A 22,611-nucleotide genomic window follows, 5' to 3' on the forward strand; every position below is an offset into this window, starting at 1 on the left:
GAGCAAGGCCTGGGAGCAGACTTTCTCCTTAGCACAAGGGACTTAATCACACCACTCCCCCAAATCGTGCTCCACCCCTCAGGGAATAAAACCCCAGCACCCACACATCAGTCCAGAGGGAAAACCGATAGCATGAGACACAGTGTCCTGAGACCAGGAGGCGATACTATAAACCAGGGGCTGGCCACATCTGGCCCACCACTTGTGTTTGTAAATAAAGTTTTATCGGAACACAGCCATGTGTCTGTCTTTCTGTATTGTCTATTACTGCTTTCCACCATGATGAGTAGTTGCAACAGAGACCATGTGACCCTCCAAGGCAAAAATATTTACTACCTGGCCCTTTGAGAAAAAGTTTGCCATCCCCAGCATAAACAGTAACAATGTGAACAATAGCTTTTACAGCTCTTGCTAAATGTCAGGCGCTACTCTAAGCACATCTGTGTGTTAACATTTAAACTGATAACCATGAGGTAAGTTCTAGCATTTTCTCTGTTTTTACAAATGGGGAAATTGAGGCACAAGGAGGTTAAACGACTTTTCCAGGATCACACAGTTATTGTCTAGTAAGATCTGACATCAGACAACTTGGGTGAATCCAGAACCCACTCTTGGAAACCCCACTTTCAGTTCCTGGCCTCACATCACTGCAGGTGGCCAGCCCCCAATGGAGCTGTCCCAGGAGGAAGGAGCAGGAGAAAAGGAGTCGGCCCAGAAGACGCTCAGCAAACAGAGGAAAGGAAAAAAGGAACAAGATAAGCACCCAGACACAAGATGATGGGTGACAAGAAAGGGAGGCTGAGTCCTAAGGGCACAATTTGAGGATAGAAGCACCACTGTTACCGAGAGAAAACAGAAATCAGAAACAGCAACAGGATAGACATGGTCAAAAATCAAATTCCTGACCAAGAAGAACACTTAAGGCAACCAGTGAGCACAGATGGACCAAAGATCAAAGTTCTGAGAAAGATGCTAATAGAGAAGGAAGCTGACAAAGCTGGGCCACTAGAAGGGGTTTTCTATTGCCCAAAAAACTCTCCCACCAGAGGGGGAATGAACAGACTGGGCTCCAATTTCCCCATAGAGGATAAACGCCAGAACACACCCACAAAGGACCTGAGAGCGTTTGTGGGCAGGTGCGACCTGGCTGAGCTGGGGTTCAAGTGCGAAGGCAAGGCAGGTGTTCTCAAACATGAAAGGATGTGTGGAATGAAACCCCACCCCCTTCCTGGACTTGGAGACCCTGCCTGACAATGACACTGAGCAAAGAAGGGGAGACCAGAACAGCGAAGCAGCTACAGGATTAGGGTGAGTGTGTTGCCACTGAGAAAATGTGAAAACAATAACAAACAAAAATTGGAAGCTACCCTCCAAACAGCCCAGGCCCCGGTAGTCTCACAGGGAATCCTGCTAGGAGACGATTCCAGTGCTATTCAGAATGGTGCAGAGCATAAAAAATAAGGACAATTAAAAAATCCAATAGAGATTGTGCAAGGGGAACTACAGGTCAATCAAATATCAATGTGAATATCAATGAAAAAATCCTAAATAAAATATTAGTAAATTGAATTCAAAAGCACATTAACAGAACAATACACTAAGACCAGGGACAGTTTTCCCCAGGAATTCAAGGATAGTTCGACACTAGGAAATACATTATGGTGATGCCATTCATCCGTTAAGAGGCCCCAAGGAGCAAAACTCATAACAATAACCCTCATAAATCGTGAGAAGATCTTTGAAAAAGCTCAATGTTCTTTCCTGATAGTAAAGTAGAAACAGACGTAAACTTCTTTAAGATAAATGATAACTGTCTGACAGTTACTGGTCCCCCTTCTCTCAGCCTGTCTATAACCTCCTCGCACTGCCGGGTCTGGGAGCCCGCGAGCTGCGTCTCCCAGGCCGCTTCACCAGCGGAAGGCCCTGGAGGAGAACAGATGACGGGCCCAGGAACCAGGAGGGCGGTTCCTGTTCCCAACAGCTCAGGCAGGGGCAGCCCCTCCTGGGCCTCCGGCCCTGGCAGAAGGGGCACCTCTTCTGCGGAGCCGGAACCAAGTGCGGTGGCCGCAGGAGGGGGCCCTGATCTCTGCCCCCTCCCTCCCCTCTTCCTCTCCCCACAGCCCTCCAGCCCGTCGTGGTCGCAAATGCTGATGCCGTCTGTCTGAGACGCGTAGAGTGATTTGGTTCTGCTTTCCCAAGGCCCAGCTGGCCCGCAGCGCAAACACCAGAAGCATTCCCATGGGGTCAAGAGGAAGTCTGCCCACCACCACCTGTCACCCCGAAGGAGGGAGGTACCGGCCAATGTCTGCAGACAGAGAAAGAAGTGAACAGAGGTGTCGGAATTGGAAAGGAGGGGTAGCGTTACTCCTCTTCGTGGACGTTATCACAGCACCTCCGAACGCACAAGAAACCACCTGAAAATCACTAAAGAAAGAATCCATGAGGTACAAAGTTAACACGGAGAAACCACGTCGCTTGTCGCTGGACGCTACAGCAGAAGAAAAGAGCTCTTTAAATAGAAACAGAAGAGATACACACTCAGGACAAAAATTAAGCAAGGAAGTGAAAAATCTGCATGAAGAAAACTTTAAAATCTCCAGAAAGAGGCTGTGAACAGATGAAAAGGAAAACCGCACGCCTGAGCAGGAGAGCCAACAGCACAAGGATGTCCGTTTCCCTCAGGTAATTCCTGAACTTAACAAATCCCCACAAGAATGCCAGTTTCTTTTTCTTTCTGGAGCAAGACGGGTTGATTCTAGTCCATATGGAAAAGTTAACAGCGAAGAGGAGGAGGAAGCAAAACGAGGGGTGACAGGCTGGGGCGCGGCGGCTGAGCAGACGCGGTGCTTCCTTCTCTGCACTTCCCTGCGTCGTGCACGGTCCTTTAAAAGAAGCTGTTCTTTTATGTGGTTTCTAACATCATTTAATAGTTGCCAAAAACACAATTTCAGGTCTGGTCCCAACAGTTCCTTTGAGAAAAGGAGCCCTGGGGTTCGTCGGGGTGCCCCCGCCCAGCCCGAGCGAGGCCTGTCCTGGGGAGGGACACAGCGGGACAGGGCCTCCTGGGCTGGAGGGAGCGGCGGCACCACGGCCTCAGCTCCGCGCAGTCACCCATGTGTCGCGCACCGAGGTCACCACGTCCTCACGGGATGGTCCGAGGACGGTGGCCTGTGCAGAGCATGGCCGGCACCCACGTACTTCTGTTCCCGAGCACACGGCAACAACACGCCCCACCCCAGACTTGTCCTGGTCTAAAGGCAGCCAGTCGCCTCCAGATCAGGGAGAAACAACGAGTCGCCTTCACTCAGGTGTGCGTGTGGTCCCCAGCGGCAGGACTCAGCACCCAGGCTCTGGGTGGAGGCTGCACCCCGAGGGGCCCTCACCGTTCAGGACTCGGGATGGTTCACCAACGGCTGTGCAGTGTTTCCACACAACACAGTCTGCTCACACCTGACGTAAAAATAAAACAAAACCCCTGACCCCTCCACAATGCCCTGGGTGAGTCTCAATCAGTTCTGATGGAAGAATCTTGTCCCCCGTGTTGCCCTTGCTGCCGGCAGTCCACTGGCCTGTGTGGGCCTGCTCCGGGAGCCCGAGGGGTCGAGGTTGCATTTTCACCATTTTAGGCGATCCAGAGGAAAAGTGGGCAAAAGCAGGGGTTCTGAGCCGTCACCATTCATCAGGAGAACAAAGGCTGAAATGACTGTACCCCACGCCCTGCTCTGCCATGTGTCACTCAACGTCTGCTCTTTCTATTCTGGGTTTAAATTATGACGATAACAAATTCATTGCATTCTGAAAGCGCAGTGACTCATGTTCCCACAGAGGAAGAAGCTGCCCTCTCACGGTCTCAGGATGACTCCTGCCGAGTTCACGCCCTTTCGCCCCATCCTTGCACCACAGTCACTCGTGGGTCGTGTTGGCGCCCCCTCTATTGCCAGAAGCCCCTCGAGAACCTGCTTTTCCTCCAACCCGCCACGAGGCTGTTTGCTGATGACTCGACCCAGCCCCGCTCTGCCCACCTGGACCGTCAGCCGTCACCACCAGCACGTGGCCCGACCTCTCTTGCTGGCTCTGGCTCCCCCGGCCTCCATATCCACAGCTGCTTGCTGACCCCAGACCTTCACTTCCACCCCCAGGTTGTTCAGTCAGTCCTGCCACGCCCTCCCTGGCATCAGGAGACACGCACCAGCCTCATCTGCTCTGAGGCCCCGTCGCATCTCACAACTCCAGTCCTCGCAGGCGTCCTGGTGGCTCTGCTCGGCACACACCGGCCAGGTTGGGGAGGACTTCGGGGGCAGTGCCCACATGCAAGCCTGGCTGGGAGCTGCGGGTTCTTCTCCCCTCAGGGGCTCAGACAACGTACGGGTTATCTGTTCAAAAGCATAGCGCCAACAGGAAGGAAGGCCTGCAGCTCAGGTTTATGCCCTTTACCAGGAGCGGCCTCGCTGTAAACACTGATATCTTCACTTACTAATCCCCACAGCAACCTATGGGGTGGGCATTCCTGCTGTTCCCTGTTCCCAGAAGAGGAAACCGGGGCACAGAGAGGTTACCCTGTGCAAGGTAGCACAGCCAGTAAGAGGAGGGGCCAGAATTTGAACCCAAGCCCCTGTCTCTGAGCCCCTGCAGCGCCGCTGTCAGGGAAAACTGTGAAAGGCTTTGAAACAGACCAAAATGAGGACTGGTGTCTGTGGGAAACCGCGTGCTGTGGGGCACGTGCCCTCCCAGTGCTCTGTTTCTATGGGGCCTTTCATTGTCTTGGAGCAACTTTCCAACTCTGTAAATTACACACAACTGAGAGTGTGCGAACTGTGCCTGAATACAGATGTGCAAATGAGGTCTGTCTGGTGGAGGACGCCCAACTCCCCCCCCCCAACCTGAAACCGTCTGCACCCACATGCAGCCCTCCCTTAGGTCCCTGATCACCCAAATGTGTGCAGGAATTTGCACTCTCCTTTGAACCGGTTGTAACACCTTCCCGGACCCTCGCTGATCAGTGAGTCTCATAAACTCTGACACACGTTCACTTCATATTTGTAACAAAGACAGGACTGTACCTTAAAATCCTTTAACACCACGACTGCCTACGAGGTGCCAGGTATTAACCAAACGCTCGATACCCAGCACAGCCCACTCTAAGGGGTTCACACCCAATTGGGGAGACAGGCATGTACAAAATGTGGGGTTAAAGCAGGCACCTAAAAACAGCCTGGAAAAGACACCCTATCCTGAGCAAGCAAGTTTAGGTGCTTCCAGAGGTCACGGACTGATTCTGTAAAAATCAGAGGCAAAAGAGCTAGACGTGCACAGTAATTACTCCTGACACGCAGCCTCCAGAATGTCGCGTGTTGAACACCGTCTTCTGGACGTCAGTGTGAAAAATAGGACAGTAAGTGGTCACTGTGATCAAGTGTGAGCAAGTGATCAGGTGTGAGTCATGGGGCTCACACAGGATGAGTTTTTTTTTCAAAGTTCTAACAACGCACCTGGGAACATGTGATGTGGAAAAGATTCCCAGGGACGTGCATGCAGAAAGTGCAGTGCTCCAGGCCATGGAGATGGAAATGAAGTTGAAACAGATGAGCCTTTTGCATCCACATCCCTATAAGTTTACATGGTAAAATTACCCAAAACAAAACAAAACTCTTTTTTGCAGTCCGTTTAGGAAGTACAGGGACTGGGGCCGGCTGCGCTTCCCTGGGCGTGTTCCGTCATTCCACGAGACCGTGGTCAGAGCTACACAGAGAAAGTGCACTGGGACACAACAAAGAGAACCTTAGTCTCCTGGCCTTTCTGGAGGGCTCTGAGCAGGAGGAGAGGAGGCGAGGAAGGCCAGGCCCCATGAGGCAGCCCGGCAAAGATGGAGCTAGCAGAGGGACACAGGTGGAGCGTGGTCACAGCGACCTCGTGCACCTGCCGAGGAGCCTGGGCTATATCCCGGCAGCAGCTGGGAAACAGATCAGAGGAGACGTGAAGCAGGAGAAAGACACCAGATCTATGTTTTCAACCTGGCTTAGTTCCAACATGGGGGAACGGACAGCCTGGGGAGCACCAGGGGCCAGACGCCCTGGGGAGGCTGTGGCTGGGGTTCAGGTGGGACAGAAAGGGAGGAATCTGAGACGTATTTAGTAAGGCAGCTAAGCTCACCACTATCCCACCAATGCTGAGACCTGTTTAGGAGGCGGAATCAGTGAGATTCGGGGAGGGGACGACTGCAGATGTCCCAGCCTGGACGACGGAGAAGATGGGAATGCCATTAACCACATGGCACACAGCAAGCTAAGCAGGTTTGGGGAGAGGTCAGTTGATCCCAGGTGCTGTGGACACACAGGTGGCCAGCCAGCACAGGTGGGAACAGGGGACCAAAGATCAGGAGAGGACTGAGGGCGGATGCAGACGTCTCTGAGCCGCTGGTCTATTTACAGCTGAAGCATGAGGCAGGAAGGGCTAACGCAGCAGAACCGAGGCTGCTGTCCTTGGGAAGGCCTGCTCTCAGGGTGGCCCTGAGCCAGAGGCTGGGCCCTTGAATGGTAGGCCACCCTCTATGCTGACATAAAGCTTTCCCTAATGGATAAGCGTGGCTCACCGTGCTTAAACCATTCGCGGTTTCTGCTGAACACCCGCTTATTTTCTGGGAGTCTGGAATTTTGGTACGTGCCCAGTAGAGGGTGTCTATGTGACCAGCCCCCAGTAAAAACCCTGAGTGGTCACAACTCCTTGCTTGAGGAATTAAGTGTGTCCATCTGACTCCACAGGGAGAGGATTCTCGGAAACTTGCTCCTGCTTTCCTCCTGACTTCGCCCCCTGCACCTTCTCCTTTGCCAGTTCCGCTCTATATCCTTTCACAGCAATAAATCTCAGCCATGAGCGTGACTATGTGCTGACTCCTGTAAGTCCTCCTGGTAAATCATCCAACCTGGGGCCGGTCCTGAGGACCCTGACACAGAACATATTCTAAACAGAGTATACATTGAAGATCCTAGACCAGTAGTCTTCAAACTTTTTTAAAGCAGTGGAATTCCAATATATAGAAAGCTTATAAGTGAAGCTGTTAGTGTTAATTTATTCCATTCGTCAGTAAGATCCATAAGCACAGAAACACACCTCCCGTTCACAGTGGCACCCTGACACCTGGCCCCATGCCTGCACTCAGTGGGATGCTTTCAATAAAGATTTTGTAAATAGAATTAAATAATTTAGGTTCAGACGTGTGAAATTTACTTAATATGACACCAGCCAACGAGAACAACAAAGCTAATGTGATGAACCAAAAAAAACACACCCCATACTTGCAATTGGGAGAACCCTACAGACAACAGAGAAGCCTCATGCCAGCTCCGCTTCCACGCAAATCAGAAATCAACAGAATCTCAGGAACACCCTCCTCTTCTTACCGACTCGTCGTCTGGAAGCAGGAGTGTAAGCCAACCAGGAAGGGGTTGCTGGATGCTTGCTCAAACACGTGCTTCTCTGTCTGCACCCAGTCGATGTCCTGAAACAGAAACCAGGAGTGGTAACGAGGCTGCTGAACATCCCTCACAGGCATCCTGGAGAAGGAGAGGCAAGAGAGGAATGTCTCTCACCTCCGCTTGTGGAAAGACAATGCAGAGAACAGAAAAGAAAAATGCCATTAAGAAATATATCTCCACCACCACCATCTATTATCATCCACCATTATCATCATCATTATCAGCACATCTCACCATCATCGCCATCATCCATTATCATCATCAATCACCACCGTCTCCGTCACCATCACCATCATCCATTATCATCATCACCACCGTCTCCGTCACCATCACCATCATCCATTATCATCATCACCACCGTCTCCGTCACCATCACCATCATCCATTATCATCATCACCACCGTCTCCGTCACCATCACCATCATCCATTATCATCATCACCACCATCTCCGTCACCATCACCATCATCCATTATCATGTGCCACCTTCACCATCATTACCACCATCTTCATCACCACCATCACCATCTTCATCACCACCATCCATTACCACCCCCAGCACCATTATCCAACATCTGTCATCATCATTTATCACCATCTGCCACCACCATCAAAGCCACCATTGCCAGCTGTGTGTGGCCTCTGGGCTACAGGCTATCCGTGCACTGCCTCATGTGTTCCCCATGGCAGCCTTGGGAGGTTGGCATTATTATCTCCACTTAAGACATGAGGAAACGGAGGATGGAGGGCTAAGCAGATTCCTCTCTGTCCCACACCCGTCTCCCAAGCACCAGCTCCTCCCACCAGCTGCCTCCGTCCAGTTCACGCGAGAGCTTGGGGAAAAGCTGCAAAGTCAAGTCAAGTTTAGGGTCATGATGATTCCCTATCTTTGGTTCCACTCCAACCCCAGAAAGCAGAGCTGGATGAGGTTCCCAAAGCTTCCAAGGTTAAACCCCTCATCCTAGGGTCAGGAAGGCGGGAGGGAAAGGGCTATGTCCAAAGCAGGGCTGCCTTCCGCTGAAGGTTTGTGGAGACAAATGAGCGGACTCTCAGTGGGCTTCCCTTTAGTGGGCCAGAGACCGGCCAGTTCCTGCTCCTTGGGCTCGTCCTGAGCCCCCGCTCTTCTCTCCCCTCTCCCCCAGGAGACCCTTGAGTGGAATGGCCTCAACCCCATCTGTCCCTGCGAAGGATCCCCAGCCCCACCTCTCCCCAAGCTCCAGACCTGCTCATGCCATGCCTGCTCAGCATCTCCACTTGGGCCTTGCACACTGCAAAGCAGGCCTCCCCCAGCACTCTCGACCAGCCCCGCCATCTGCTCGCCAAAGGTACCCGGGCGTTCAGGCTGAAACCCCTGGGGGGTCGCTGAGAGTGCTCCCCCCACCCCCCGAGATCCAGGCACCAGGGCTTCCACTGGCTGCGGCTGCCTCCTTCCTACTGATAGATTCTGAGCCTGTTTTAACAAAGCGCTGCAGACGGGGGCTACAAACATCACACATTTATTCTCCCACTGTTCTGAGATCGGAAGTGTGAAATCAGGGTGTCGGCAGGGCCTCCATCCCTCCGAAGGCCCTGGGGGGGGGTCCTTCCCGCCTCTCCCAGCTTCTGCGCCCCAGGAGCTCCTCGGCTCACCTCCCTGCCTCCATCTTCTCCTCAACTCCTCTGTGTGTTGGTCTTTTCCTCTGTCTGTCTCAGATCTTTCTCTAAAAAGACACTTGTCACTGGATTCAGGGCCCACCCAGATAACCCAGGATCTCCCCAGGATTCTTAACTACATTCTGCAAAGACCCCGTTTCCAAGTGAGTTCGTGTTCACAGGGTCCGGAGATGAGGGTGTGGACATCCTTCTGCTGGCCGCCACCAGCCCCCTGCAGTGCCCGTGGCACTATGTCCACGGCCCAGGTGTGTGGCCACGGGACACCTGCATCTCTCACAGACATGCGCACAGACACCCACAGAGACCACCTAAAAGTCCCCATGCCTGCGTGTCTCGGCCCCCAGGGGACGATCTGAGGATGCAGAGAGAACAAACCTAAGCAGCGGCTCTCCTCTGAAGGCCTTTTCCCTCGAGGTTCTGCAAACTTAACCTCATACGTTCCATTAACTTTGCAGCCAAGCCAGCTGGTAGGCTGGAAAGGGGGTTTGGAACCATCTTGAGGTGCCGTGGACCAGAAGCAGAGATGCTGGCAGGGCACCACACCTCTCAGAGCCTCAACTTCCTCAGCTGTAAGGTGCGGACGCTACTACCCACTTGCAAGCTCAGCATGCAGGGCTGAGGGGCCAGTGGGTAGTCTGTGCACTGCAGAAATGCACCTTGCTGGGAGGGCAAGTGAAAGCTCAAGTTCAGCCCCAGCTCCACCCTCCAAACCATGAGCCTGGGCCGGGGGCGGGGGAGTGGAGCCAGGGGAACCCTTCCGGTCTGGTGGCTCCAAGTCACCTTATGTGCTAGCAGCTGCTTAGTAACAACATTACTGTTCTCTATATATCAGTCTTTTCTCTGCTCCTAAGAGCTATGAACCTGCATTCAGGTGTGAAAGAAAAAGATCAAAAGTCCGTGAAGCCAAGGAGCCCACGAAAAGATGCTGCACATCATCAGTCATTGCGGGAATGCAAATCAAACCACAGTGAGATACCACCATACCCGCTAGAACGGCGACAATCAAAAAGCAGAAAATACCAAGAGCTGGAAAGGATGCGCAGACACCGGAACCTGCGCATCGCTGGCAGGAACGTAACCGGTGCAGCTGCCGTGGGAGACAGTCGTGGCTCCTCAAATAGTTAACACAGTGTTACCGATGACCCAGCAATTCCAGTCCTGGGAAAACACCCAGGAGAACCAGAAACAGAGACAAACACACACCCGCACAGGAGCGTTCACAGCAGCCGTGAGGTGTAAACAGCCCAACGGACGGATAAACCAAATGCGGAATATTCATAAAATGGAACACGATCTGGCCATAAAAAGGAAGGCTGTTCTGACACATGCCACAATGCGGATGGGCCTCGGAAACACGCTCGGTGAGAGAAGCAGACACAAAAGGCCACGTAGTGTACGATTCCGTTTCTATGAAACGTCCAGAACAGGCAAATCCACAGACACAGAAAGCAGATCGGTGGTTTCGGGGGCTGGGGGAGGGGGACGAGAGCGACTGCTCAGTTGGGACGGCGTTCTTTTTGGGGCCTGAACACGCCCTGGAGCTGGATGGCGTTGACGGTTGCACAACGTCGTGAATGTGTAAACGCCACTGAGCCGTGTGTTTTCAAACGGTCAAAGTGGCAAATTTTATGTGCGTTTTACTTCAATTAAACGAAAAAAGTCCAAGAAGGCAGAATTAAGATTCAGCAAAGAAACCAGGACCCAGAGTCTGTGCGCTCCCTCCGCGGGAGGTGGCTCTCACCTCATCGTCATGGACCAGCTCCTTCTTCACCACTTTCATGGCGTAAATCTGATCATTCTTCTTCAGCCGCACCAGCAGGACCTTGGCGTAGCTCCCGCGCCCGATGACCCTGATGAGGTCGAAGTCCTGCAGCCCGAGCCCCTGAGAGATTTTGATTCCATCCATCCCATCGATGACCGGCTTGAGGTCCTGCGGGAGGGGAGCACCAAGGGAGAGAAAGTGAAGGCGGAGCCCGTGCGGGATTCAGAGAATCAGGCGTCGGCAGAGGCCCCGTGTGCCCCAGAGCTCAGAGCCCAGTTCTCTCACGAGTCTTGATTCTGTGTCCTGGACCCTCCACCACACTTGAGGTAAAAACCAAGAATTAAAGACTGTACAGCTTCTGATGGAAGGAGCTAGAAATCCAAAAGCTGTTCATTTCCCCAGGCCGAGGCCCTGTCACCAGCCACAGGTGGCCCCTCTACGAGCGACCTGGGATGCACGGGTCTGGCCTCACCAGGACACGCTGAAGAGGTGATCACAGGCTCACACGCCCCAGGGCCACCTGGCACTCCCTGGTATATAATATATAATGAAGTATACCTAGCTAATTCCTGCCGAGCAGGCACTACGGGAAACACACAATGAAAGAGAAAGGCCATCCGATTGAGAACACAGGCCTCCCTCCTGTGAAGTACTTCTGGCAAGGATATTTGTGGTGAAGAAGAGAGGGAACTAAGTGTTCCTGGCTCATTCCAGACACAGAATGATCAGACAGAAAATATAGAAGCCGGGTGTGTGTGTGTGTGCATATGTGTGCTTGTGTGCATGAGTGTGTGCATGCATGTGCGCGTGTGCACACATGTGTGTGCGTGTGCATGTGTGTGTGTGTGTGTGACATTTACTATGGGAAAGGTGTGGGCTTCGCAAGGTGGAGCTGTTCCCTGAGGTTTGACAGACAGAGGCTGAGAACACTAGCTGGGTAACCATTTCCTCGCTCAGGAGCATAATCTGTTGTGTCTCATTTATCACCCAGAGCCCATGAAGGACCAAAGAAGACAAATTGTGATATTGTGACCTATAATAAATACAGGGGCCAGCCCGGTGGTTCGCACATTCCGCTTCTCGGTGGCCCAGGATTCACTGGTTCAGATTCCGGGTGTGAACATGGCACCGCTCAGAAAGCCATGCTGTGGTAGGCATCCCACATATAAAGTAGAGAAAGATGGGCACGGATATTAGCTCAGGGTCAGTCTTCCTCAGCAAAAAGAGGATTGGCAGCAAATGTTAGCTCAGGGCTAATGTTCCTCAAAAAAAAAAAAAATACATAGCTGCTCTATGAGCCCATTCCTGTCACATTTAGCTCCCAAAACCATAGGAATTTCTTAAGTGACAAGAGCCATAAAGGTGTCTTTTGTCATGTTAATGAGGTGACTTTTGGAAAGCATCGAAGGATGGGGCCCGTTGCCAGGGGAACCAACTGTGGGATTGGAGGGTTGGAAATTCAGTCCCTCCCATCCTACCTCTGGGAGAGAAAAGGGGCTGGATGTAGAATCTATCACCAAAAGCCAATGATTTAATCAATGATGCCTGTGTGATGCCTCCATGAAATCCCCCCAAATTTTGGATGGGGTTCAGAGAGCTCCCTGGTTGGTGAACTCGGGGTGATTCAGGGAGACTGGGCCTGAAGCTCTGCGTGCCCCCCGCAGACCCTGCCCTGTGCATCTGTTCCATCAGGTGGTCCCTGAGTTGCCCCAGTCCGTAAACTGGCGCCCCAGTGAGTTGAATGTTTCTCTGAGTTCCGTGAGCCACTTTAGCAAATGAAACGAAGCTTTAGGGGACGTCGTGGGAACACCCAATTTGCAGCTGGCCAGTGAGAAGCATAGATGAAGACCCAGACTCGTGAGTGGTGTCTGCACTTGTGGGGCGTCTCGTGGGGCTGAGCCCTTAACCTGTGGGATCTGACGCCATCACAGGTGGATGGTGTTAGAATTGGGTTAAACTGTAGGACACCTGGTCAGGGACCACTGAGAACTGAAGAAGCGCTTGGTGGTGGTGGAAAACACACAATGGGAAAATAAAGTAAGGCTTTTGTGCAAATAAAATTTAGCAAAAATTGCAGCTCAAAAGCCAGCCCTGGACCCACTCTGCTGTCTGGGCAGAGAGGGTGCTGGGGAGACGGCACACACAGCAGAAGACAATGCCAGGGTCTGGACCCCAAAGAGCCTTTGGGACAGCAGCCTCTGGGACATTCGTGAAGGACGTGCCCCAAGCAAGACCCAGCTAAGGTGCGCAGCAGCCTGCGCTTCCAGAGCCAGGTCCTGGGCTGGTGCGCCCCACTCTCCTCGCTGCCCCCTCTCCTCATGGCCCCCTGACAGACCGACTTCGTCATACCACAGGCTCCATCCCCCAAAGTCAGAGGGCCCTGGGCCCTGTGTGAGGGTGCCGGTGGGTGCCAACATCTAGTTGCTTCACGAAGCTCCAATTTCCCAGCAATGGGACCCCTGTCAGGGGATGGAAAACAGTCTAGAAAATGAAAAAAATGCAAACACTGGGAGCGAGAGGAAAATCAAGTTCCTAGTGAATCCGGCAAGCACCGACCAGTGTACTCCTGACCCTGGGCCGCCAGCCACAGACACGCCTGAAACGGGGCGAAGGACGAAACCACTCCAGGGCAAGTACACGTGGTGATCCCCGTAGGCAATGCCAGCCATTAGGAGGACCGAGAAGATGCAAAAGGCTAGTATCCCATCTCCGGGGACCAGCCTCCCACACTGCTAAAAGCATAGGAGCATGGCGTTTCCTTTGTGGAGGTTGCGTGTGTTCCCTGTGGCCTGCTGTGACGGCCTCAGCCACCCTGTGCTGATGTGGAAACAGCCACACAAACGGTCAGTGCTGTGGCAAGCTTCCCATGTGCCAGGCCTGGTGCTAAGTGTTCATACAAACGCTCTTGGTTTACCCTCACGAAAAGGGGTAATCATTACCCAAACTCGACAGAACAGGATCCTAAGGTCAGAGAAGTCCCCTGACCCAGGCTCAGACCAGGCCTGCCACGGGCTCACACAGACTCAGCCAACAACACCCCACCCTCCAGCTCTGCATCAGCGTAAGAATCGTACAGTAAGCACCACAGCCTCAGCTCTGAGATCCAGAAAAGGCTCATGTTTTGCCATATTCACGTACCCTCTGCCCATCTAGCTATTCAAGGTTACCTCTGTAAATATTTGAAAGACTCCACGGGATTTCAGCCCTAATGCTTCAGTGTGCAACATCCTGGATGTCCACAAGATCACGCCCTCGTTTAAGATGAGCGACAAGACTTAAACATGCCTAGTTCATATTTAAATTTCCATAAATGCCCCAGAAATGAGCTAATGAACTTCTAAAAAGGATGTTGGAAATACCAATGAGTCATTTTAGACACTCACCTCAGAATCATCTTTAATGCTGTCATGTTTCCGGGTTGAAGAAATATAAGCAACTAGTGCAGAGAGGAGGAAAAATGGATGTTACGGGTACTGTCAGCGGATGGCCCAAGACACAGGGACCCCACAGACCCTGGTGCCTCTGCAGACACAGTGGCCCAGGCCAAGCCAGTGGTGCTCAGGGCGCATGCATGGAGCAGCCACATCTGACTCAACTAGAGTCTTAAGAAAATGCAGCTTCCTGGGCCATACCCAGACCTGCTGACTCTGAACATCTGGGGGTGGGGCTTGGGAATCTGCATTTGTGACAAGTTTCCCCAGTGATTCATCTGAAGTAACTAGTCATAAGATTTTGGTGTCTAGTCTTCCATACCTCATTTTTTAGAGTATGCAGATGGACAGATGGATGGATAGGTGGGTGGGTGGATGGATGGGTAGATGAGTGGACAGATGGATGGATGGTGATGGATAGATGGATGGATGGTGATTGATTGATGGATGGATGGATGGATGGTTGGTTGGGTGGATGATTGGGTGGATAATTGGGTGGATGGGTGGGTAGATGGATGTTTGGGTGGACAGATGGATGGATAGATGGATGGTTGGGTGGGTGACTGGGTGGAGGGACGGGTGGATATTTGGGTGGATGGATGGATGGTTGGACAGTTGGATGGGTGGATGGGTGGATGGATGGTTAGATGGTTGGATGGGTGGATGGGTGGTTGGATGGAGGGGAGGATGGTTGGGTGTGGGGGCTTGTTTGTTAGGAGTCTCCTTTGTGTGAGGTCCTGTGCTAACTGCTTTATGTTCTGTGGTCTCATTTCACCCTTCAAGGGCTCCTAGGGGACGGAACTCACATTTATCAAGTGAGGGCCAGGGGTCTCACACACCCTTGTAATAGTCCACAGAACTGTGGGAGCTCAGAGCTGGGCCATCAGTCCAACTGGTATTCAAAATCTCCCTCTGAATGCTTCTTAGCACTAAAAAAAGTCTCCTACACACACGTGCGCGTGTGCACACACACTAATCCCACTAAAGCCCGAGAACCACACAACAGCACACCATGTGCACAGCAGCTACCCAGGAGGCCTTCCCACAGACATCAGCTCTGTGCAGCAGCCGACTTGTGGGAGGGAGCTGGCCATGGTGGCCACTGCAATAAGTGCCTTCTAGAGCTCCTGAAGTTGGCAAGAGAAATCCTTACCCCTGGACTCCCAAGGCAGCAACTCACAGAGACGTGGGTGTCCAGCAAAAGCCACCCCGCCCCGCCCACCTCTGCCTGGGGATGAGGGGAGGCCCTGGAGAGCACGTCCCCGGCCCGTGGCAAGGCAGCCATGTTAGCCAATATTGACCCCCGGAGAGTGGCTGGGATCTAGAAAGGATTCCTGGTCAGAAAGGGGAGGCGAGGAGGCATTCCAGGGTGAGGAGAGCCGGTGCTCCGCCAACGGGAAGGAAGCAGCCCCTACTTCCATGGGTCTCCTCCGAGGGAAGGTCCACGTCGTCCTTGTCATCTACTGCAGGTTCCTGGGAAGGCATGACAGGATCCTGCAGAGAGATGGGCGTTACAAAGCGACCATGTAAGCTTCTACAGACGCTAGTGACTTTTCAAATCGCCTATTATAATACACTGTAACATGTATCAGAACACCCTGACACAAATACAGCTGTTACATTACTGCACTGAAGCTGGAAAGACAAACAACGAAATTACCTGTCATTCCACAGGCAGAGACACCTCAGGCTGTGACCTTTCCAGCAGGTGCTTTATAAAATGAGTGTTTTTATATAATTCTTGGTTGCCTCCCCCCAGACTCCCACCGCCATGTCATGCGCATCTGTCAGCGGTCAGGCACGGAGCCCCGTCTCTGGCTCTCGGGGTTCCACAGGGCTGACGTCATAATTGAGACAGCTGCCTACTGGTGGACATCTAGGCTCCAGGCATTGGCATCCCTCAGCCCCTAACTGACTGCATCTTCGGGGCTCACCTCATTTCTTAGGCTAACGTGGACCTAGGGGGTCAAAGGATATGTGTGCTCTTATGGTTTTTAGCAGCCACAGCTGAAAGGACCCCTAGAAAGACTGTGCCAATTCACCCAGCACCAGTCTGCATGGGGACACCCATGTCCCAGTGCTCTGCCACCATCGGAGTGAGACCCGGCTTCAGACTCTGCTCCTGTCCTGTGAGAGGTGACAGCCCATCAGCCCCCAGAGGTGTCTTTCCCGCTCCTGCTCTGGCAGGACGCAGATGAGTCCACCCTCCTGCCCTGTGCCTGCCGCACCCAGAGGGATTAATCGTTCAGTCTAGGCTCCCACTCATGTGCACAGCCAGGCCTGCATGCTCAGTAAGGAAAAGTCCATCAACAACCAGCAAAGGGCCTGGACGCTTCGGGTCCGCGATCACCAGCTGGTGGTGAGGGCACAGCCCACCGCCCGGGTGCTCTGACTCTCAGAGCAGCATGGGGCTTCCACCTCTGCCGCTCCACAAGAACTGCCTCACGACCAGGGTACAGACGAGCCACTGCTTACCCCCTGCTCCCAGCCCAGAGCCACAGAGGAGCCTGCAGGCCCCCCAAGAGTGCTGGGGGCTCTCAGGGCTCGGGAAGAAGGGTCCTGTCCCAGACCGCTGGCCTGGGCCATCACTCTGCAGCCCACAAGTGTGCCCTCCTCTTGTCTCATCAGTGTCAGGGACAGTGTCAGGACCCCACTGGGTCAAGAGGACCAAGGGTCACAGGGTCAGCGTGGACAATGGGCTCAAGGCTGCACTCCCCACCTCCCCCATGCTATCCGAAGCGCCCCATATCCCCCCAGGGCCTTACCTGGCCCACACTCACCATATGCCTGTTGCAGGTCAGCGGGACGAGGACGTGGCAGCGTTTATGGACCAGCAGTTTGCAGTTGATGCACCTGTAGCCCTGCCTCGCGAGACCCCATATCCTTTCGCTGCACTGGCCACAGTAAGCTCTCTGTGGGCAAGAACAGGAGCCGTCAGGCTGGGGGCCCGGTGTCCCCTGAGGCCCACGCTACACTGAGGGGACTCAGGCAAGCACTGGGGCATAGTGCACCTTCACGGATTTTCTCAAAAGATGACATGGAGCTGCAGGAAGAGGTGACCCTGTCACCTTGTCATTTCTGGGCACCAGGCCCTGCTCAGGCTCAGTAGCCCCAACTGGGGTCCAGCCCAAGGTTGGAGGGACCTGTAGCCCCAAGGGGGGCACTGGGGCCCTGCTCTGGGTGAGGGGCAAAGGGCAGGCCGTGTGGGGCAGGGTGACGAGACCCCTCCATGGGCAAGGCCCCTTGCTCACAGGGGCCAGAGGGGGCCTCACAGCTCATGCTGGGCTGTGTGTGGAACAGCCAGGGGGGTCCTGCCTGGGTGGAGTGACCCCGGCTGAGAGGGTGGGGAAGGCCCTTGCCTGACCCTCATCCAAACGTGTCAGCCAAATGACCGGGAGAAAGCGACCCGGCCTGGCCTTCTGCCTCGTTATACTTTTGAATGGCTATAGGGCTGTATGCAATTATCTTGGCTTTTTTCCCCAGTATTTTTAAAGATTTTAAATGGTCGATGTTGTTTTTCATGATTCTAAACAATTTGAAATTAATGACACATCAGCTTGTTTGGGGATCATGATTTTGGAATGTTTCGAAATGCACGAGGATGGACATGCTCAGAAACCCGGTGACATTTGCTATGTGAGACCAAAGTCACCTTCACGGTCATGTGACGTGTGCATGTCGACAGGTGCTTGTTTCCCATTTAGAATTTTCCCCAGCCATAACTGATTTACAGGTTTTAGCCCTCTTCTGCCATTTTTAACAAATTTCTCTCTTTTGAGAGAGTCTCAAATTACTCCTGAAGAGGAATAAAAAGGAATACAAGGGCGCTAGCCATCTGAGCTGAGTTCACGCAAGAAAACAGATCCAGTCCTGAGAATGCGAGGGCAGGCGTTGCAGCCAAGCGAAACAACTAAGGCGCCAGCCCCCCTGGGACGTGCCTGCTCGCGGGCCAGTGGGCACTGAGAAGCCACTTTCTCAGCAGAGAAGAGTTGTGCTTGGAAACCGGGGCCGAGGGAGCCCCCTCCCCACACACAGAGCCTGTACGTCCTGGTCAAGGTAGTGGGGCCAGCACCTGGGACAGTGCCCAGCACACAGTGGACACCAACAAATGTTTGCTTCAGACAAGTACATACACACACACACACACACACACACACACACACACACACACACACACAGAGCCTTTAACTTTGGAAAGAAAAGGAAAAAGAAAAGAATTTATTCCAAGTCCTCCCTGTTGCCCAAATCGTCCGCCCCACAAGAAGCCAAACACGGATCGTGGGCTCCATCTGGGAATGGCCTGAATGCAACGGACAGCGGTGAGGGCCACGCAGGGGCCAGCCACAGGGGGCCTCCCACCCAAGACCTCCGACTCTGGCCAATCCAGTTTAACACCAACATTGGCGTCTTTGCCCCAGCAGGGCAACTGCTGAGCACACATGCACAATTCAAGGAAGGAGCTTCAACACGAAGACTGGCTTTCATTCTCTTCTGAGTCTGCTGTCCTGTCCGACACCGTTTATGAAACCATTAAAAAAATTCACGTTTTTAGTGTAACGTGCTAAATGTGTGCAGCTTCCTCTAAGTCACCATTTAACACTTAATCTGCAATGCTTGGGTCATATTTAGAGGCAAATTCACAGGCTTTGCAAATTAACAAAGATTCCTTCTCCTAAGAGTTCCCCCCAAGAGGGGCCGGGCCGGGACAACTGCTGACCGATGGCAGCGTGAATGTGCCACGTGTCAGCACCGACTACACAGAGACCCCATGCATGAACTCCTCAGGAGAGGCTGCCACAGACTAATGGGGTAAAAATATTTTTAACTCTCTCTTACAGGCTGTCACATTGGTTCCGTGCTCCTATTTTCAATCACTGGTTTCAATTTTCCAATCGTACTCAACACGTTTCAAACGCAGTCGGTCTACACCTCCGGTCTGGGTTTCTGCTGGTTCTTGCTTGTTGATCCTCTGCTCCCTGTCCACGCACAGTGTTTCCCGCTGCAAGTTGTGGCTTTTGACTGTGAGCTCAGACGTCCTGTTCGTGTATCTGTGGAAATCCTTGAGGCTGGGTTCTTTTTCCAGCCTCCTGGGGGTGCTGCCCGGCTGGGCCTGCCCAGCTGCGTGGATTTGGGCTACAAGCCTGTGTGAGGTCCAGCTTGAGGCTTCAGAGTCTCAGGAAGAGTGTTCTCTCTTCTCTTCAGAAGAGGTACAAGGAGCCATTCTGCTGCCCTGGGGAGGAAGCCTCATTTCCCCTCCATCCTCTGCATCCCTGATGCACGGTGTCGGGGTTCTCATACTAGGCCCCAAACCTGCTCCTCTCACAGCCTTGATCATTTAGCCAGTGGTGACTCCAACTTTCTGGTCTAGTCTAGTGATGGGCAAGCTACAGCTGTGGGCCAAATGCGGCCCATCACCTGTGTTTATAAATAAAGTTTTATTGGAACACAGTTGCATTCATTTAACTACCGTCCATGGCTGCTTTTGCATTCTATGGGCGGAGTTGAGTAGTTGCAACAGAGACCTCATGGCCCACAAAGTCTAAAGTATTTGCTCTCTGCCCTTTACAGGAAACCCTTGCTAAGTGCTGTTCTATCAGTTGTTCAGACCAAGAAGCTCAGGAGAAATCCTTGACTGACATTGCCGCTCCTGGGTAGCATCTTCAGAATGGGTCTCTCTGCCCCGTCCTCGCTCCCAAGTCTCTTCCCCACGAGGGGCCCAAGTGAGCAAGTTGACCCTCTGCTTCCTGTCCACTCACATTGAAGGCCAAAGTCCTCGGACCGTCCACCCAGCCGGCCCTGCAGCACGAGGGCCCACAGGACCGGCAGAAGCTCCTCCAGCAGCTCCAGGCCGGGGGGTGGAGGGGAATATAAAGTGGGGTGGTTTAGGCCCCTGAGTGGGGTCACTTGTTACACAGCAAAGGGAGTAAGAGTAGGTTAGATACTGTCCCCACTTGTGAGAACAACACTGAGCTGCTCTTCCATATACGCAAACCTTTGAACCACGGATTTCTTTCAGACAGATGTGCTGCAGACAACCACAGGATAGGAGCACCCTAAAGCCACTGACACCTATTTCCCACTCGGTTTCCAGAAAGCAGGGGTCCACGTCCGCAACCTCCAGGAGGAGTGGACCCCACTGCCGCACACACAGCAACACTGAGCTCTAACGACTTTTTTTTTTCTTTTTTGAGGAAGATTAGCCCTGAGCTAACTACTGCCAGTCCTCCTCTTTTTGCTGAGGAAGACTGGCCCTGAGCTAACATCCATGCCCATCTTCCTCTACTTTATATGTGGGACGCCTACCACAGCATGTCGTGCCAAGTGGTGCCATGTCCGCACCGGGATCCGAACCGGCGAACCCCAGGCTGCCAAAGCGGAACATGTGCACTTAACCGCTGCACCACCGGGCCGGCCCTCTAATGACTTTTAATGTCTTTGACTCTGACGGGAAAATGTCTTGTAAGTCATTGATTACCAATGAGGGTTAAGCCACCTACATTTATGAACAGTTTCAGTACTTATTTAATTAACCATTTACATCCTTATCCGCCTTTAGACTTTTAGCATTTACCAAAAAGCCAATTTCTAGGAGCTCTTTTATACAATAAACACATATATTGTTCTGATCTCTTATTCTAAGCTTTATTTGCTACAAACACTTTTCCTGTACGTTTTTACATCTAACTTGTTTGGAAACTGCAGAAACCTGAACAAATACGTGGCCGAGTCTAGAGACCCATGTCCCCTCTGGTCTCCCCACCCAGTCTGTTCCCTGACCCTGCATCGCTTCCAGGTTTTTATGTTTATCTTAAATTAATCCACTTGTGACTGACTTTGATGCGAACAAATGCCCTGGACTCCTCCCTCCCTGGAACCACAATTAACCAATTGTCTCGTTAGCATTTATTGGTCGGTCCCTCTCTCCTTTATGGGGAACGCTCATGCCCCAGAGTTCCCAGGGCCAGGCTCTGACCATTAGTTCTGTTCTACAGGCTGGGCCTCCCGTTGTCCCATCCATGTCACCAGGGCCCCTCTCCTGGGACAGAGGCTCCCTTCTCAGCTCCTGCCCAGAAACCCTCCCTCTGGTTCACCAGCTGGACTTCTCTCGTTGTTCTAGAAGAGAAGTCGTGTCATGCATGACTAAAGATCTAGGCAGGAAGTCTCAGGATGGTGTGACTGACACCCACTCACTTTCCGTCCTGGGTCGCCAGTAAGCAAACGTGAGAAATGATCTCTTGTTGGCTTTTGCCCTTAAGTCTTGCTGATTCTGGCAGAACCCAACTTGCACTTCCAGGAGACAAGTGGAGCTGCAGCAAGCAGCCCTGTAATTAACCCGGAGTGAGCAGCGCCGAGCCGGCCTCCAGGGGCTGCAGGACATGGGCCCAGAACCCGAAGACAGCAGGGGTGCAGGCACGCCTGCCTCCCCATCTGTGAACAACTGAAGGACCGAAGAGTCAGGGGTCTTTGGGTCGGCTCGCTTCTCAGCCTCTCTGTGTTTGTGACAACCCGCTCACTGGCACTTGGGGGGCAGCTGAGCATCTGTACTGGGGTGGGGGTGGGGCTGTAGTGGGAACTGCACCAAGCACCTGCTCCTCCACGGGGAGGAACAGCCTGTGCCCACTGATTTTGGGGAGGGGGCGCAGGAGGAGCAGGCAGGGGGCAGAGAGTGTCAGGGTCTGCACCCTGCCATCAGAAAACTGGGTTTTTCTTCCAAAACTCTGCAGGGTGGGAAGGGCCAGGCCCCTCTGTGCTGCCCGGGCCCTGGCCCAACTTGCTGAGTGGGTGGGCTTCTTCTTGGACTAGTGAGTCAGCCAGTAATGAAGGAAACAAGCGTTTCACTGAAAGATGACATGGGCGCAGGGCTTCCAGAATTCTCTCTCTGGTATCCTGAGGGTGGCTTGTCCCATCTGCCAAGGACCCCTCTCTGGCCAGAACGGAGCTGGCGCCCAGAGGCACAGAAAGAAGCCAGCTGGCTGCAGAGCGAGGAGGGGCAGCGGGTGCCTCGCCTCCTGGGGGCTGGAGGTTTCTATCGCTCCACACTTGCAGCAGCCAGGCTTTATCCTGTCCGTCCGGTTGGCTCACTGCAAAACCTCATGTCCACACCCAGTCAGTCGGCCCAGAAACATGACAAGGGCCCATCAGTCATGTATCCTTCGCCCTCTCTCCCCAGCCCATGGCAGCACTTGGCACTCGCTGTCCTCCCACAGCTTCTTGCTCCATGATGTCTGACCTCCCCAAGGCATCCGATCGATATGTCACAGACCCTGCGCTCTCCTGCCTCCCAGCTGGCTTCC

General features: G+C 53.1%; 1 protein-coding gene across 6 annotated transcripts in view; it reads right to left on the reverse strand.

Moving 5' to 3' along the window:
- Positions 1-22,611, reverse strand: part of PRKCZ (protein kinase C zeta) — a 112,034-nt gene that overhangs the window by 13,240 nt on the left and 76,183 nt on the right. For all 6 annotated transcript variants that reach the window (XM_070611119.1, XM_070611122.1, XM_070611120.1 and 3 more), the window contains 5 exons: positions 17,098-17,229; positions 15,733-15,811; positions 14,270-14,322; positions 10,866-11,054; positions 7,398-7,495 (listed from right to left, as the gene is read on the reverse strand). In XM_070611119.1, coding sequence (XP_070467220.1) covers positions 7,398-7,495; positions 10,866-11,054; positions 14,270-14,322; positions 15,733-15,811; positions 17,098-17,229 — 551 coding nt within the window. The remainder of the gene's footprint in view (positions 1-7,397; positions 7,496-10,865; positions 11,055-14,269; positions 14,323-15,732; positions 15,812-17,097; positions 17,230-22,611) is intronic.

This window comes from Equus przewalskii, chromosome 2 (genome assembly GCF_037783145.1).
Source record: "Equus przewalskii isolate Varuska chromosome 2, EquPr2, whole genome shotgun sequence".
NCBI classification, from domain to species: domain Eukaryota; kingdom Metazoa; phylum Chordata; class Mammalia; order Perissodactyla; family Equidae; genus Equus; species Equus przewalskii.